The sequence below is a fragment of the Hypomesus transpacificus genome, chromosome 5 (genome assembly GCF_021917145.1).
Source record: "Hypomesus transpacificus isolate Combined female chromosome 5, fHypTra1, whole genome shotgun sequence".
Classification (NCBI taxonomy): domain Eukaryota; kingdom Metazoa; phylum Chordata; class Actinopteri; order Osmeriformes; family Osmeridae; genus Hypomesus; species Hypomesus transpacificus.
In genome coordinates, this window is record NC_061064.1 from 5437024 (window position 1) to 5454590 (window position 17567).

The 17567-nt window shown below is 50.7% G+C and overlaps 3 protein-coding genes across 3 annotated transcripts in view; 1 reads left to right on the plus strand and 2 right to left on the minus strand.

Moving 5' to 3' along the window:
• Positions 1 to 4443, minus strand: stoml3b (stomatin (EPB72)-like 3b). The gene is made up of 7 exons (XM_047020138.1): positions 4322 to 4443; positions 2968 to 3071; positions 2805 to 2877; positions 2554 to 2636; positions 1872 to 2075; positions 1023 to 1157; positions 1 to 580 (listed from the first exon to the last, which is right to left on the minus strand). The coding sequence occupies exons 1-7, from the start codon at positions 4383 to 4385 to the stop codon at positions 392 to 394; spliced, it is 852 nt and encodes a 283-aa protein (XP_046876094.1). The 5' UTR covers positions 4386 to 4443; the 3' UTR covers positions 1 to 391.
• A 1810-nt stretch (positions 4444 to 6253) lies between these two features.
• proser1 (proline and serine rich 1) lies at positions 6254 to 14578 on the minus strand. The gene is given in 14 exon segments (XM_047020136.1): positions 6254 to 7109; positions 7358 to 7502; positions 8742 to 9192; positions 9195 to 9993; positions 9995 to 10074; positions 11393 to 11485; positions 11733 to 11811; positions 12119 to 12211; positions 12716 to 12826; positions 12931 to 13024; positions 13182 to 13276; positions 13501 to 13569; positions 13749 to 13814; positions 13909 to 14578. Coding segments are annotated over 14 exon segments (2349 nt in total). The 5' UTR covers positions 13954 to 14578; the 3' UTR covers positions 6254 to 6980.
• An 86-nt stretch (positions 14579 to 14664) lies between these two features.
• The window catches only part of vps36 (vacuolar protein sorting 36 homolog), a 7176-nt gene continuing 4273 nt past the window's right edge, over positions 14665 to 17567 (plus strand). Inside the window, exons 1-8 of the mRNA XM_047020137.1 lie at positions 14665 to 14904; positions 15048 to 15116; positions 15212 to 15282; positions 15454 to 15568; positions 15815 to 15904; positions 16383 to 16469; positions 17100 to 17132; positions 17299 to 17376. Coding sequence (XP_046876093.1) covers positions 14809 to 14904; positions 15048 to 15116; positions 15212 to 15282; positions 15454 to 15568; positions 15815 to 15904; positions 16383 to 16469; positions 17100 to 17132; positions 17299 to 17376 — 639 coding nt within the window. The 5' untranslated portion in view covers positions 14665 to 14808. The remainder of the gene's footprint in view (positions 14905 to 15047; positions 15117 to 15211; positions 15283 to 15453; positions 15569 to 15814; positions 15905 to 16382; positions 16470 to 17099; positions 17133 to 17298; positions 17377 to 17567) is intronic.

Consider the following 17567-nt stretch of genomic DNA (forward strand, 5'->3'; position numbering starts at 1 on the left):
TTTCAGAGTACCCATCTCTGACTTTATTTCTTAATAGTTGAGAGGTCACATTTTGTAATTCCATAGTCATTTCATCCGTACTCATGTGGGATGGCAATCAAACAGTAAACAGCAAATGCATTGCACGAGGTGTTGAGAAATAGCACTTGATTACAGAATGAGCATTTCATAGAGAACTTTTAGAAAACACTATTTAGTCACAGAGTAAAAACACAAACATTGGAGTCACACGTTCTACGTATTTATGTTGGTTGAGGAAACGGTGCTATGCCCACGGCTCTCTGAGGTCATCAAAAGAGGTCCGTACGTGCACAAGGAAGAAGTGAAAGGGTTTGAGATTCCTGTCGAGCACCAAAACTCATCAGAGCCGGCGGGGCGCAGGTTGATGACCTCACTTCTTCATGAAGTGGCTGATAATGTCCATGGGCACAGGGAAGATGATGGTGGAGTTCTTCTCGGCAGCGATGGTGCTGAGGGTCTGCAGGTAGCGCAGCTGGAGGGCGGAGGGAGACTCGGAGATCACCAGGGAGGCCTCCTTCAGGGCGCGTGACGCGTTCATCTCTCCCTCTGCGGCGATCACCTACAGGAAGACACACACACACAGGAGGCTGGTTAGGGACAGCCACATGCCCAACAGGTTCACAACACTGTTTGCTCTCGATGTTTGTCTTAGATGTTTCCCTCTTCCAATATGCCTGACTCAAATGAATGGGTCACCAAGCTCTGCACTTCAAGCCTGATAACAATCCATTCATGCGAATCAGGTGCGTCGGAAGAGGGAAACATCTCAAACATACAGGGCAGTGAGTCACGAGGACCAGGATTGAAAAAAAGGCGGTTCCACACTACAGCAGGCAGGAGTACAGATTTTGTACGCAAGTGCGTGCGTGTACATTTGTACCGCACTCTCACAGGCATTTTGATCGATTTCGATGTATGCGTGCGGAAACAAACGCTTCCATGTCTGCCAATCGAAGCAAATGAGCTTTCTTTGGCGCCTGCTGCCCTGTCTGCGCGGGTACCTTGGCCCTGGCTTCGCGGGACGCCTCCGCCTCGGCCGCCATGGCTCTCTGCAGCTGGTGAGGCAGCTTCACGTCCTTGATCTCCACGCGCTCCACCTTGATCCCCCACACGTCTGTGGCCACATCCAGCGTGGACTGCGGAGGGAGGGGAGGAGTTAGCACGTTAGCTGCACAGCCGACACACCTGACACACACTTGGGCTCCGTTCGTTCTCGACGATGCAGGAAGGGAACAGGAAGTCAAAGAGGACGTCTCTCTGACAACCCTGCTTCCTGTCACTGGCGTGTGCTGACAATGCGGTCGACAGCACGTTACTTGTATGTCGCTTTAGTTCAAATGAAAATAATACATTGTGTGTGTGTGAAATAGATCCTGCTTATTCTAATCCCTAGTCAAGAGTGTTGGTCAAGCACAGAGATGGCAAGACTACCAACTAACAGTCGCCATTAACCTGTACAACTAACAGTATGCTCAACACACAGGCTCGAGGGCTTTGTTGCTTCGAGATTAGGTTGTTTTCCATGAAGTACCAATTGTCTGATTGGCCTAGGAGGACTCTCTGGAGAGGGGACCTCCTTCCCCAGGGAAGCAAGCAGAGTTGTCCCTCTTCTCATCCCTCGAGTGTCTCCTCATTTACACCTTATCACCTTCACCCCCTTCTTTCATCATCCCTCTACACCTCTTTCTTTTTTGCTTAGTCACCTGACCTTCCTTAGTCCAAAGGTTCTCTCTCATACTGTATTACTTTCCTTTATATCATGACAATCATGTCCACTAGGAGGCGGCATTCAGCTAATGTCATCCACGATGAAAGCCTCCAAAGTCCATAAATTTTCCTTTGCTTTATACCTGCATGCTGTGAGAGATGCCCTCGCGGTCGGACAGAACCTCGGCCAGGTTCTTGGTTCCCAGGACGTTCCTGAGGGTGGTCTGGGCCAGCAGGCGGGTGGAGTAGTCGGCGTTGGTCACGTTGGCCACTGAGGAGATGGGGTCGTTGACCCGGAAGTACACCACGCCGTCCACAGACACGGTCACGGAATCCTTAGTGAGGATCTACGACAGAGTGGGACAGAAAGATAGGGCGAAGGGGGGAGGGCGGTCAGAGGTGAAGAAAGCAGGAGAGAGAGAGAGAGAGAGAGAGAGAGAGAGAGAGAGAGAGAAAGAAGAGAGAGAGAGAGAGAGAGAGAGAGAGAGAGAGTGGGTGTGAGAAAGAGATGGAAACAACAGAGTTATTACTGTGAATGACGTCATTTTCTAGTATTTCTACTATATTCAGGGGCAGGGAGGAGGAGAGAGAGACATTATCAAACTACATAAATCATTTGACTCCGGTTTGACCTCCAACTTTTCTTTGCGTGTGTGCAAAGAACTGTGTGGGAATACTATCAGATAACATTCTTTCACCGGCTCACCTCGGATGCAACGAGGAAGGAAATGTTTAGAGATATTGCCGATTTTGTCGGACAGACACCTTGAGTCAATCCGGTAGGGAAGAAGCTGTGCAAGGTTAAAGTGTGGCTGCTGGTTTTACCTCCTGTGGTGGGATGTCGAATGAAATGGTCCTCAGGTCAACTTTGATGAAGGAGTCAGTACATGGAAGCACGAAGAAGATACCTGGAGATGAGAGGAAGTGTGAAGGTCTTACTTCCTCCTGTTCTGTGTGTGTGTCTGTGTGTGTGTCTGTGTGTGTGCATGCATGCACGTGTACCTGTCAAGTCCACAACAGAAATCAATTACATATCAGTATTCAGATATCATTGAGGTGCATTTGATTCGCCTTACCGGGTCCCTTCGCCTTCCTGTCTGTAATGCGGCCCAGTCTGAAGATGACGGCGCGCTCATACTCTTGAACAATCTGGAACCCAGAAGAAAGTTGATGAAAATCGGGCTAACTCACAGGGGAGCGGCACCTGGTTAGGGTGAGTGACTGAGAACCACACCTCACCTTGACACACATGAAGATGGAGACGGGGAACGTGAGGAGGACAAACAGGCCAGAAAGGATGACCAGAAGCCAGCCGCAACATCCTTGAGAACCAGTCCTATCAGCTGAGAGACAGAAACAGAGAGAGAGAGAGAGAGAGGTTGGAGAGGGAGAGAGTCAATGAATGAGATGTCAAAACGGCAGTGATAAAGAGTGTGGGGGAATGAAACGAGAGAAAAACGACGTAACATAATCAAATTGAATAAATCAAATGATATCGGAAGCGTGACACTATGGGTCAGTGGCAGACCTCTATTCTGCTAATGATGACATTGGACCATTGTCCACAGTATTGACTCCTTGATTGATGGATGAGCGCATTACCCTGAAACCTGACCCAGCGATATTGTCTAAGAAACATGCTGTTTGCTACACACACACACACAAATAGACATACACCTGTACTGAATGAAAAGCCACACACGCCTTTGAACAGCTGCACACACAGATGCACACACACACAGACAAGGTCCTGAGGGCAATAAAGTGAATCATCAGGGAGAGTAGAAGATTGTTTACTCATATACAATGGGAGACAGGGCATGTCACATGATCCACCTACAGCTCCACGTTAAAGGCACCTGTTCAGTCCCTCCACTGTGATCGCTGTGTTTTTCCAGGTGCTCAGGTATCTCGCTATTCTGCCATTTCTATGTAAATGATGTGTACATAGAGCCACCTCGAGCACATGGGTATCATGTAGATGATTGCTTGTACATACAATGGGAGGGATGACTTTGGACATTTCTGTTTCTGCATGCCCCTGACGGTTGTCATGACCCCAAGAAATTGACATCAGTCGACCAAATACCAGCCACTGTAACCTGATGCTGCCCCCTACCCAACGATGATTATAGATTACGAAACATGTCTGCGCACAGACACACACACACATGCACAGACACACACACAGACACACGCTCACACACAAGATCACATCTTCTGAGCTGAGTCATTGTAGTTCCCGTCTCCATGACAAGGAAGCCAGTTGAGAACAGGTGGCCTTCACAATTGAATCAAGCCAGCCCTGTGGTTGCCTGTATCATTTCAACGTTTGATCTTTTAAACATATTGTTTCTCTCTCGCTTTCTCTCTCTCCATCCACACAGCTGGGAGGAGATAGACAGAGGCACGACCCTGACAGCAGTCATGGACCAAACATACAACAGAGAGAGACACAGACAGAGTGACTGAGGGAGGGAAAGTAAGGCAGATAGAAAATGAAGAGGTAGTGGACTGAGATAGAAAGACAGAAAGAGAGAGAAAGGATGAGAAACAAAAGGAGGGAAAAAAAATGTGGGTTGTAAAAACGTACCTATCAGATCATCCGTGCTAATAACGTTTCTCTTCTGGCTCTCCATTTCGCTCTCCATTTCCATGTGGTGTCAGCACTTCCTCCTACGCGTGTGTGTTGATCTGTGTGTGTTGGGGGGAGTGTATGAGGTCTGTGGAGCCAAGTTTTTTTAAATACAGTTACAGCCATAGGCTTGGCCAAGGAGGTGTGGCTTTGGAGTAGATCATTATCAGACTTTTCCATTAGTGTGAAGCAAGAGTAGTCACGGGATCGTGAGGAGTCATAATTAGGTAATCTTGGACATGCTGTAGGATAAGGCTGAGATATTGTATTGCATTTTATTGATTTTTTTCGGTCGGAAACTCGTGACAACACGGCCCTGTCCAATGTTTAGCTTTCCTGACTTGAGACCGAGAGCAAGGCACACGGGTGTGCAAACGTTGTGCTTAGTTTTGTCATGTTTCATGGAACTTTCCTTTGAGATGTAAACATTTTCCTCAGAAAGTGGAAGTAACCCTACAGTGAGACAAAGATGCCTTTTTAAAGCACGACTTACGGTGTGATCCAGTCAGCTGGAAGCACATGTCACGTGTGTTTGTCACGAGATGAAAGGACAACCTTTATTTTTTCTTACGTGCCAAGGATTCTATGCCAACAGTTATCGGTGGTAAAACCACTGTGATGTCATCAGAGGAAGCAGATAAAATAGTCATGTGCTCAATGTAAACACACTAACATGAATACCTATTGCTGCTCAGATACACCCTGAATATTAACAGGGTGATAAGGAAAGGAAAATATTACATTTTGGAAAGAAAGAGGGAGCTTGAAGGAGGGGTGAAGTTTGTGCGTGTGTGTTCTAAGATCCACTTCTGTCTGGCACACAGTAACAATCAAATCAGAAACTCTAAGAAAAAAAGAGTATATTTTTATTACAGATCAAGGATTAAACCTACAGTAAGAGGATAACCCTATGTCAGCGACTGGTCTCATTTTTGTTTGTGATGGTCAACCCATTTGTTTTCAGGTCAGTATGTACATTGGAGTGTAGCTGAGATACACTGACTGAACCTGCTGCACGTCCATTTTCAAGTTGCCGTTCTGGCCATGATTCATCTTCAAGAAACCTGTTTCCATTTTGCATCATTGTCAAAACTACAAACAATGTCAAATGTGTAGTAACACACACACACACACACACAAGGTTGTTGGGACACAGGTTCTCTCTCACACTGTTGCACACGGTTTCACACACGCACGTTCCTACGTCCATTGCAGAAACGACAGTTCATGGCTCAGAATGTGCTACAAATAAACAGTTAGAAAACAAAGCAAATACACACACAAAAGTTACAAGTAGTTTTTACAAGTTTCTTCCAGTACCCCCCCCCCCCCCCCCCCCTCCCCATGACATCATTTGGAATGTCATGTCACATAGAGGCCCATGATCAGAAGCATCAGTGCTGTGTTCACGTGACAAACTGCGTTCACACAACCGATCATTAGACGACCCCTTCTGCGATGATGTTAACACCGCTGGAAACTGCTCAAACGAATATGTAGATCAGCGGCAATTGTGGGTTTGATGACAGGCTCAAAATGACCTTTCTTCTGAAACCCAGTCTATTCTTGTTCAGAGGAAATGGAAGGAATCCAGGTCGGTGTGTCACAGAGAACAACGTCGGTGAGACGCGGACCAAGTGACAAGATGCTGGAGGAGTGCTTGACGCCCTCTGTCGAGCATGGTGGAGACACAGAGAGGGCCTGCAGGTGGGGGGTGGGTACAGTGGGGGGGGGGGGGGGGGGGGGGGGGGGGGGGGGGGGGGGGGTACAGTGCAGGGTAGGTACAGTGGGGGGGGGGGGGGGTACAGTGCAGGGTGGGTACAGTGGGGGGTGGGTACAGTGGGGGGTGGGTACAGTGAGGGGGGGTACAGTGGGGGGGGGGGGGGGGGGGGTACAGTGCAGGGTGGGTACAGTGGGGGGGGATACAGGGTAAAGGGGATCTTGAAGAAGGACGGCTGGACAGGACACCGGGCTCTGCAAGGCTACAATTGCTGCAAATGGAGGAAACTTTGACAAAAGCAAAGTTTGAAGGACACAATTATTACTATCATGACTCTAACCTCGTCAATGACTACATTTCCTGTTCATTTAGCTGTATTTCATTTTCAAACTCATTTCATGTACGTATTCAGGGAAAACAAGGAATTTCTGAGTGAACTTGTGAACGGTAGCGTTCAGCACGGTAGCGTCCTCGCACGACCTTCATCTACGGGAACTCATTTCATGCCTGACGTCTTACTAAAAACAAGTCAAATCTACTCATTGTTCCACGCCCACATTGTTCGGTGTGGTCAGCAGGAACCGCGCGATGACCGCGCTGTTCATCTGTCCTCTCGACCAGTCCGCCTGGCTTCAAGAGGTCAACGGCAGGAACTTTCACATCCTCCCTACTGTCCAACCACAAGTCGGGTTTCGCTTGGTCAGGGCAGTGAACACGAGGGGCTATTCTCCCGCTCTGAGCGTCTACGATCTGGCTGTGTATCGGGGTGTGATGGAGCGCGTGTGTGTATGATTATGTCAAGTCAAGTGGGCGTGAGTGTGCATGTGTCTGTATGAGTCTTAGTACAGTGTGTGTGAGTGTCTAGGTATATATGTTTTTTTCCTCCTGTGCGTGTGTTCACTGCCAGCCCAGCTGGTGGTGGAGGCCTGGCTGCAGAGGGTTGAAGGGGTTTCCCGGTCCGGGAGGGTAGTTGGAGAAACCGTTGGGTTGAGGAGCGTAGCTGTCCAGAGCGGAGGCAGGGTGACCCTGGAACACAGGAGCAACAGGGATTCAGCCCAGTCTCTCTGACGGGGACAGTGTGAGTGTGTGTGTACGAGTGTGTGTGCGACAATGACAGTGTGCGAGTGACTATGAGTGTGTTTGTGTAGGACCCTGGGCAGTGTTCAGTGTGTTTGTGTGTGTGTAAATGCATGCTTAAAGTTCTTTTTTGTGTGTGTGTGGTGGGGGGCGGGTGCTCTTGTGTTCTGGTGTGTGTGTGTCGTGTGTGTGTATACCTGCAGTAGGGCTGACTGCATGGCAGAGTTGTGGAGGCCAGAGAGGGCGGCGGGGGAGGCAGAGGGAGAGAAGGCGGGCATCCCTGCGAAGGACAGCAGCCCTGGGAAGCCCCCTCCTCCTGGGGGCTGCAGCCCGCTGGTCAACCTGACACACACACACGCGCACACACACTTGTTGAGCACGGCCCATTCTCCGACTGTTTTTCCCACATACCTCGCGGTGAAACACCTTCGCGGTCGCTCGGTAACCGTCCAAAGTCCGGCAGACACACACGCACACCGAGTGTCGACTTCTGTGTCTGCTATGGGGCATGCGTTGTGCGTCTCCAAGGTCGTATTCTAGTGTAAACAGACTGTGGAGCCTTCTACCTGGTATACTTTACCCCTGAGATAACAGCACCATTCAGGACTCTGGATTTCCACTCTCTTTGTTTGGCTAATAAAGGCCGCTTGACTGCATGCACCTGCTGTGTAGCTGTAAGGGCAGCGCTGTTTGTCCTATTAGAGTCGATGCCTGCATATTCTATTTGATAAAGCACTTAATAAAGCTATTGATTTATTATCTATGACTTGACTGCGCTTCCGACTTTGGGGTATACCATTTCGATAGCCCTACATAACTCAGGGATACCAACAGTGTCTTACTATAAAAGGCAGGAATTCCTGTGTGTCTCAATCTCGAGAACCGGGGGCAGTGCGGCAATTCAGCCAGGAGTGTAAAATAAACATATTAAGCATACAAATAAACAAACTAACGCATTGACCGCCATGTTTGGCTGCACTAAACCACAAACCACTCCCATCCTTCCGCGCAGGCAGGAAACACTCAGGAGACCCAGCCCGTTTCCCAAAACACTCAAGAGACCCAGCCCGTTTCCCAAAACACTCAAGAGACCCAGCCCGTTTCCCAAAACACTCGAGTATCTCATTCAACTGTGTGAAAGAGGTGGAACACCTCGAGCTAATCCAGCAGAAAGAGCAACACACTATCAATCTCCCCTTCAAGGTGTGCAGACATGATTAAACGCTAGCTGGACTTTGGCTCTGCAGCGCCGGGGGGTGGGGGGGGGGGGGGAGGGGGGGGGAGGGAGAGGGAGACGAGGATGCTATAAAAGTATATGCGCCCTGGCTAGTGTGGGGCCACAGTGAGTCATGTCGCAAGGCGCGTATCTTCCTTGGCCACACAGATAAAATGTGACAGATTTTCCACAGGCGGAGAAAGATAACCGTCAAAAGGATCGAGGACGTTTCCACGCCTTGGCGGCCAAGTCAAGCGAGCGACGCCACGGCTGTGAGGCTGGAAAAGGTATCCGGCTCGCTTTTGCCATTAGACTGTCTGCGCGTACACACACACACAGATAAAGACACACACACACAGACTTACCCTGGCTGGAAGTTGGAGCTGAAGGCGGAGGCGAAGCCCGGCAGCACGGGGGAGGAGGAGGGGACGCCCGCCGCAGCCGCTGCCGCCGCCGCAGCCGCCTGCAGCGGCGCCACCGTCGCCACGGATGACGCCGAAGCTCCCTGGAGCCCCATGAAGGAGGACAGCACGGGGCTCCCCGCCCCGGGCCCACCGGAGCCCCCGAATCCGGGGAAGGCCGGGCCGGAGCCGGGAGGCAGGCCGGGAAACATGGAGGGGGAGGTGGTGAGGCCCAACCCGAACGGGGAGCCTCCTCCTGGGGCCATGCCGGGGCCGAGGCCTGGGTAGACGGAGGTCTGGGGGTGGCCGCCTAGGCTGGTGGTGGGAGCCATGGAGGAGGGGATGGTGGCGGAAGGGAGGGAGGAGAAGGGGGAGAGGCCGGGGTAGTGGGAGGGGGCCGGGCTGGAGGAGAGACCTGGAGGCCGGCCATGGCGGCGGGGCTAGGAAGGGAGGCCTGGGGGGATCCGGAGGGGTGGGCAAGGCCCAGGGAGCGGGCCAGGGCGGCCTGCGCTGAGCCGGGCATCACCAGGGAGCTGAGGGAGGGAGTGCCGGCGCGGGACGTCCCCATGAAGGCGGAGGGGACCGGGCTGTTGCTGCCACTGCCGCCTCCGTGCCTGGAGAGGGTGGCGCGGTGCTGCTCACTGTAGAAGGCCCCTGCCTGACCCAATGCGGCTTGGGCCTGGGCCTGGGCCTGGGCGGACAGAGCTGAGGAAGGTTTCGAGTTTGGACCGGGGGTAGAGGAGGAGGGCATGACGGGAGTGGAGCGTCCAGAGGGGGTGTAGCTGCGGATCACTGACCCAGGAGGGTTCCCCTGCTGGGAGGCCATGCCAGGGAAGGGTGGCCCTGCCTGGGGGTCGGACGGCTGGGGGAAGCCCTTGTACTGGGGCGGCCCCAGGGGGTCCGGGGGGTTCCTGGAGGTCGGGGTGCCCGACCGGGAGGCCCCTCCGTGGAAGGGGGAGAAGCCCCCGGGGTTGGGTCCGGGCGTCCCGCAGGGGGTGTTGGACGGGGTGTGGGCTTTGATGACGGACGAGGCGGCGGCCGGCCCGGGGCTCGGGGGGACGTGGGGGGAGGCGGCGGCGGGGGGCATGGGCCCCCCTTTGATGACGGAGGGGCCTCCGTGGGTCTGCGAGGGCACCATGCCGGGGAAGACCGGTGTGATGGGCGTGGCCAGGGGCGGGTGGCCGGCCGAGGGCTGGGCTGGCACTGGGGTGGAGGGGGGTGGCGCCGCGGGGGGAGGGGAGGGGCGTGCTGTTGACTCCGGGGGTGGCGTTCTGGTGGGGGGCCGGCTTGGCGTAGGCTGGAGACGGGATGACAGAGAGACAGGGGTCAGTGGCAGCCGACTGGTGGACGGGAGGAGAAGTCAAACCGGGGGCGGTGCAGGTGGAGGAGCTGCATCACTGCCCTCCGGGAGCCCCACACACCCAGGGAGGACGAGCCATTCACACCAGAGACAGAACAGCAAAGATAACAGACTGGCAAGCAGAGAGAGATAGAGAGGGAGAGAGAGATAGAGGGGGAGAGAGAGAGAGAGAGCGAGCGACGGTGAGATAGAAATATAGACAGAGAGAGAGAGATATATACAGAAACAGAGAGAGAGAGAGAGAGAGAGAGAGAGAGAGAGAGAGAGAGAGAGAGAGAGAGAGAGAGAGAGAGAGAGAGAGAGAAACAGAGATTGACAAAGATACAGAAGTAGAGAGAGATATATACAGAAACAGACAGAGAGAGCGAGAGAGGGTGAGATAGAAATATAGACAGAGAGAGAAGAGGAGAGAGAGAGAGCGAGAGAGAGAGCGAGAGAGCGAGAGAGAGAGCGAGAGAGAGAGAGAGAGAGAGAGAGAGAGAGAGAGAGAGAATGAGTGTTGGGGTTATGGTGGCAGCAAGCAGCCAGCCGCAGGATTAATAACCACAGTTAACTCATTTGTGAAGCAGTGAACTAGCGTGTTGAGAAAGCCTCTACAAGCACAAGCCACGTCAGAAGCCTGCACATAGAGAAGGAATTGAGGCAAATCAGTGGAAATCAATCAAGTATGATTGGTGCCAGATTCTAACACAGGAGTTAGTGACCGTGATTCCCCTCCAGGTGTACAGCTCAAGACAGGCAGAATGAGGTGGGGAAACAAGGTTGAGACCACAGCCACCAACACCTCTCTCTTCCAGGAGCACAAGAAGAATACAACTCTAGAATACTGATTCTACTTCCTGTCCTAGCTCTAGTACTATTTCTAGTTCCACATCTAGTTCTACAACTAATTCCAGTTTCAAACTTAGTTCCAGTATTAATTCTAGTTCTGCATGTATCTCTAGTACTAATTCTAGTTCTGTATCAAGTCCTAGTGCTAATTTGAGTCCCAGACATAGTTCTAGTATTATTTATAGTTATGCATCAAATCCTAGTGCTAATTTGAGTCGCAGACATAGTTCTAGGACTAATTCTAGTTCAAGTACTAATTCTAGTGCTTATTCTTGTTCCACATCTAGCCAAGTCCTAATGCTCATTCGAGTTCCCGCATTCCCTCAAAAGCAGGCAAGCAGCATGCCAGGTGGTTAGGCAACAAGCTTAGAAATGTGTCCACACACTCCCGCACACACACACACAGGTCTCCAGCGTGTTGTACCTGCTGCTCTGGGGGTGGCGCTGTAGGGCGGAGGGGGAACGCTGGCCGTTATCACCCCTCCCACAGACACCAGGCCAGCATTGTTGTACGCACCTGGGTGGCAGTGGCAAACGTTAACGGTGCCCACCACACACACACACGTGCACACACACACTTGTCTAACACACCCATTCTCGAGTGTCCCTCGCATACTATTGCCGTGACTTGAAAGTCCATTCCAATGTGCACTTCAAATCCACACAGTTAAGAACGGTCATTAGTGCTTGAGGTCTGTGGTGAGGCTGCAGTGTCGAGGTGTGTTCGAGTGTCGCGGTTCAGGGAGAGGGGGGCCGGGTCTTACTTGGTGCGATGGTGGCGTGGGGTCGGCAGGGTGGGATGGGGTAGGGCACGGGCCGGTGGGGGTTGTAGGATGACGGCGACTGGGGGAGGGGGCAAAATAGAGGTGACCATTAAAAACATCAGGATCAAGTTCTAAGTTAAACCTGGGCCATTAAAGAAGATTAGGGAAAAACTTCTCATTTAGCAGTCATAATATTGATTAAGTGACTACTTAATGCTCTGGTAAGTATCCTAGTCAATGAGTACAGTTACACACAAATCCACTTGTCAATAATGTCACATGACACACAACGTTTCTACGCAGGTTTTCGAGAATGGAGCTTGAACCAGCTGCCTGTGTCAGCTGAGCGCCTCCTAGTGTGAGGTCGTGAAAGGACAAGCTCTTACTGGTTTAAACGGTCCGGTGATGCGGGCGGCGATTCCTTTTCCCTCCGTGTTTGCAGCGCCCTCCTCTCCTTCCTTCTTCACAGGGGGAGTTCCCTTGAGGCGCAGACAGACCAGAGGCAAGCGTGATCAGGGACTTCTGAGAAGAACAGTGGCGAGAGGGCAGCTCTCTTCAAAGAGTTAAAGCCGAGCCGGGGGGTGTGTGTGTGCGGGGCGATTGTGGGGTGGGGGGGAAGGCGTGTGTGGGGTGGGCTGTGGTGAGGACGGGGGGGTGTGGGGCTGGGGTGTGTGTGTGTGTGTGTGTGTGGAGTGGGGGTGAGGTAGGGTGTGTGTGTGACGTGGGGGTGAGGTAGGGTGTGTGTGTGGCTGGGGTGGTGTGTGTGGTGTGTGGTGTGTGTGTGTGTGTGTGTGTATGTGTGTGTATGTGTGTATGTGTGTGTATGTGGAGTGGGGATGAGGTAGGGTGTGTGTGTGTGTGTGTGTGTGTGTGTATGTGTGTGTGTGATGTGGGGGTGAGGTAGGGTGTGTGGTAGGGTGTGTGTGTGTGATGTGGGGGTGAGGCAGGCTGTGTGTGTGGTGTGGGGGTTTGCTGATACTCACAGGGAATGTTCCGGTCACTTGGCTGGGCTTTCCTTTAGGGTAGGGGTTTCCTGGGACCATTCCACAGGATGAGATCATCGCCACGGGAGCCTTGCAGCCCACCTTGCACACCTGCCCAACCCAAACAGCCACACTCAGATGAAGACCTTCTGGCGTCCTGGACATTGTAATATTGACAGGTGGTCTGACGTGTGTGTGTGTGCGTGAGATCACACCTGCTCCAGGATGCGGCGGGCTCGTTTCTTCTCAGACAGGTGGATGCGGAACAGGTCCTCCACAGGACGGTAATTCTGTGCATCTGCGATGTTTCTGTGAACCGGGTCAACACTTAGCAGTCAACAGTGTGGACCGACATAATGTTGCCTGCCGTGTACCTTTCTCACTCGAGCAATCGTGTCTATCATACTCAAAAGCAATGAAGGTCACAGGGTGGGATTTGACACAGTTGTAGCCTAGATGTACTCACAGTGCTATCAACTCCAGAACCACCAGTCTGTCCTTGGAGAAGGTGAAACAGTTCAAGATGTTTGCAACTTTTGTTGTGGGGATGGCAACCATTTTCTGTAAAGATATGACAGATGTTGGGGAAAGTAGGCCGTCAGAACCACCTAATTACTGTTTACATAACGATTAATTAATGTGTTCATATAACGCCTTTATCCAAAGCCACACACAGCATTGGGGCATTTGAACCTGTGAGCTCTGCAGTCACGGAACTAATACCCTTCCCTACTAAGCTATACCCCGTGGGGATGTTTGAGAGTTTAAGAATTGCTTATTCTCACATGTTGCAAAGCTTTCACCGCCTTGATCTGCGGCTCTGCCCACGAGAAGTATTTCAGTATGTCCATCACCTGCGGGGGACAGTGAGTGCAACATTTCACACTTTCACTTTCGCTGCTCATTCATATGCAAATACACATTCAAGAATCAACATCTGCTGGAAAAAAGTCACACTGTCGCTTTGATTGCTATTCATATGCAAACGTCATTAGCGAGTCGAGATAACGAACCGTAAACAACGTTTAGCTACCTGTTCGCTGGAGAAATAGCCGTGCACCTGCTCTATCGCCTTTACCCGCTGGTCCGTCAGGACACACTGAAAAAACATTTCAACAGTAGTTTGAAGCGTTCATGCAGCCGTTTATCAACACAAAGAGGCTATAATTTAGTACCTTGATCTGTTCACTCACCTTTCTGATTTCGTCCAAGACGATATCAAACGATTTCTTATCCATGTTTGAGGACTGAAGGAAGCCTCGCTGGAATATTAATAGCTAGCGAGCTATCTAGCTAACTCGTAAAATTGCAGTTTACAGTAAGATTTACTGTAAAGTGGACTTCAGATCATCATTGGTGGGTTCACCGAAGTAGCTTGCAATGATAATACCTCGCAATGAATATAGCTGTGGCTAATATAAAGAAACTGATAGCATAAGGTCTGCAACTTGATAGCTAGTATAGCTAAATTGGCTAACAGCTAGTCTAGCTTGTCTGGCAACAAGCTAGCCAGCTAGAGCTAACTGTGTCACAATAACGAACAAAATTGACTAGAATTAATGTATAGCTATATGAAATGATCTTAACTCACTGTCTCCCAATTCATATTGCAGTAAAGTCATAAAAATACCACCACCAACTAGCTAGGTCCACATATTAAAGTGCACAAACTAGCTACTTATTTTTCACGCTAGTTTCTTGTAGACTAGCTAACACACACAATTGACAGCTCCCAGCGGCACAGCAGGCTGAACAACTTCCTTTGTTAGGACCCATCCAACCATGGGCAAAGCATGGTTAAAAGTGGAACTTTTGCTTCATAAAAACAATATTGTAGTAATATCTATGAGAGTAGTTTCAGAGTTTATTGACATTTGTTGTACATGTACACTATTCCTTCAATAAAAATGAAATAAGTGACCATATTTGTTCAGGCAGTAGAAAAGCCCATACAGGCTCCTGTTTGAACACTCGTCAGGAAGTAAACAGAAATGAAGACTGTCGTTCCTACTGTACCAGTAGCAACTTATTTCTCTTTTATGGGCTGGTTCTAGCAAATAATATTGATTGTAGTGAAACATTGGAACAATACAATGGATAGATTCACTTGGTCAAACGGCCTCCTGGAAATGAACGAAACGTTGGTAATCCAACAACGAGGTGTCAAACTATATGACGGAGACGATAAGGTAGGTAGGCCAGCCTGGGTCAGGCAGTACTACTCTTTTGGAAGTGGCAACAACCATAGCTACTCGCGAAATTATGTCTGCATGGCATTTAAAGAGCATTTCACCTCAAAGCCTATTATTTCATACTTTTTTGTTAACCCCAGGCCAAGATGGATGTCGGAGTGGCTATTCTCACCACTCATCAATTAATCTGGAGAGACTCCAAAAATCATGTAGGTGACAATATTTCGATAATGTGACCTATTTGATAACGCTGCCCACAGTGGTTGTATGTCAACTTTCCGGGTGTATTTATTTTTCTGCATAGGAGTGTTGCATATCCATACCCCTGTCCCAGATCATCTTCTTTGAGGAACAAGCTGCCGGAATAGGAAAAAGGTGATTGCCTTGCGGCTGTCTAACCTCACAGATACGTTATTGTGGTGTCAAACAAGGACATTGGGTGTACTGCTCGCCCTGCTCGTGCTAATACAGCTGACGTGCATGTTACTACCGTGTAGTTACGTTTATTTCACAGCATGTGCTAAGTGTCCGTCTTGAAATCCACAGTGCAAAGATAGTCATCCACCTGCACGCAGCCTCCCCCAAGAAGGAGCCAGGACCTTACCAGAAGAGCAAGTTCACCTTCATCAAGCTTTCCTTCAAAGAACACGGACAGATCGAGGTGAAACGTGGTCACCTCGTGAGAGTGATGTCTCTGTGTCGCCATATGGTTCAGCCTCCTATCACGTTTAGTTTGTGTGTTTCAGATCATTGTGTGCATCGCATGTGCTTTTCCCGTTCTCAATGATCTGCTGTACTTACTATGTGCTTGTTGGACTTCTCTTTTGGATCAAAGCGTCTCCTGTAGGATTACATGTAAATGGGGGCGGAACTCATTTCCTGTTTCCCCGTGTGGATCTTTCTGTAGTTCAACAGGAGACTGACTGAGGAGATGACCCGGAAGAGATGGGAGAGCACACCTGTGTCACAGCCCATCCCCACAGCAACAGGATCTCAGGTCAGAGGTCACGGAGCAGACTCAGCCAATGAGACTCTGGTTTTCCTCTGTAACGGCTTAGAACTACCCGGCTACTGTTTTTTTGCGTGCTGTGATGTTGTACCAAAGCGATATTTCGCTTAAATAGGTTAGACAAACAATGTAATGGTTGAATGTTAGTATTGTTCTGTGACTGCAAATGTTTTCTGTCACAGCCTGTAATGCAACTTGCATCCACATGATGGCGCTTTTGGCACTAGAAACCGCCTCCTATACATTAACTCAATCACAGTAATAGCGAGGTTTTGAGGAATGAACTAGGCACAATAGACACGTGTACATTTGGTGATGCAGTTTGGAACCTTGACTTCATTGAGTCAACCCTTTTTCAGTCATGTGTTTCAGACCCGTACTTTTGTATCCTGGGTTTTGTGCATTTGTGCCAGCCATGTTCTGACTGTGTCTCTCCCTCCCCCTTCTTCTTCTGTGGTGGCCGCAGGCAGGAAGGACCCGCGCGGTGGGAATTGTCGGCATCGAGAGGAAGATAGAAGAGAAGAGGAAAGAGACAGACAAAAACATCTCTGAGGTGACACACACACAGATATAGACTGAAAGAGTGTGTTGGGGGGAAGGGGGACGCGGGCGTAGATATATCGGCAGCTTGCGTGTTGTGAAGCTCTTCTATCAGCACCTTGGGGTGGGTTGTGGGGGTGGGAGTGCTCTACCAGTAGACAGCATGATGCTGTACCACCCCCCCCCCCCCCCCCCCCCTCAGTCCTGGCTTCCTGGTTTTTAGGGTGCGCTCCAGCCCCCCCGCGAGCGCGCCCCGCGTGGGGTGCCTGTGTGCCGCCGAGAACGTGCTAGAAGGAACAAAGTCCCGTCGAGCCTTTGAAAAAATTCAATTCATATTTCCTGGCAGTTATGCAGGCGAGTGAGCGCCGGCCGTGCCGGCTGGCTGGCTGGCTCGGTGGGCTCAGCCCGAGGCTGAAGCCCCTGAAATATGTGTGGTTTCACTGCTGCCTGGAGCAGAGGGAGGCCCTGGCCTTTTGAAATGATATCTGTGGTTAGGGTTTGTTTTTTTGTCTGTTATCCAACATGTACTTATACTTAGTTTCTTCTCTCTCTCTCTCTCTCTCTCTCTCTCTCTCTCTCTCTCTCTCTCTCTCTCTCTCTCTCTCTCTCTCTCTCTCCCCTCGCTCCGTCCCTCTTTCCTCAGGCCTTTGAGGACCTCAGTAAGCTCATGGTGAAGGTACTGAAAGACCCATCGATGATATTTCCTCCGCAAAACGCATGTGCTGGCACTGTATGAACAGCAGCTCCGTTTTCAGACCCGGCAGTTCACCCCGGTGCCATCATGGCCATGACTCGGCGCGTTTCAGTATGTGTGTGCGTGTGTGTGTTTTCCTTCCCCGTAGGCAAAAGAGATGGTGGAGCTGTCTCGATCCATAGCCAACAAAATCAAAGACAAGCAAGGAGACATTACCGAGGATGAGGTTTGTAGAGGCATAGAACACAGACATACCGTACACACATGGGATAGGGAACTCAGCCTCTCCAGACATGCACGTATCTGAGTATGGGTAACGGAGTTGCCTCATCAGGTTGGCCCTCGGGGGCTTTAGATAGGCTGTTGATCTGAAAGCACCCATGTGATCTTCCAGCTCTTACCATAATACTCCTGCAC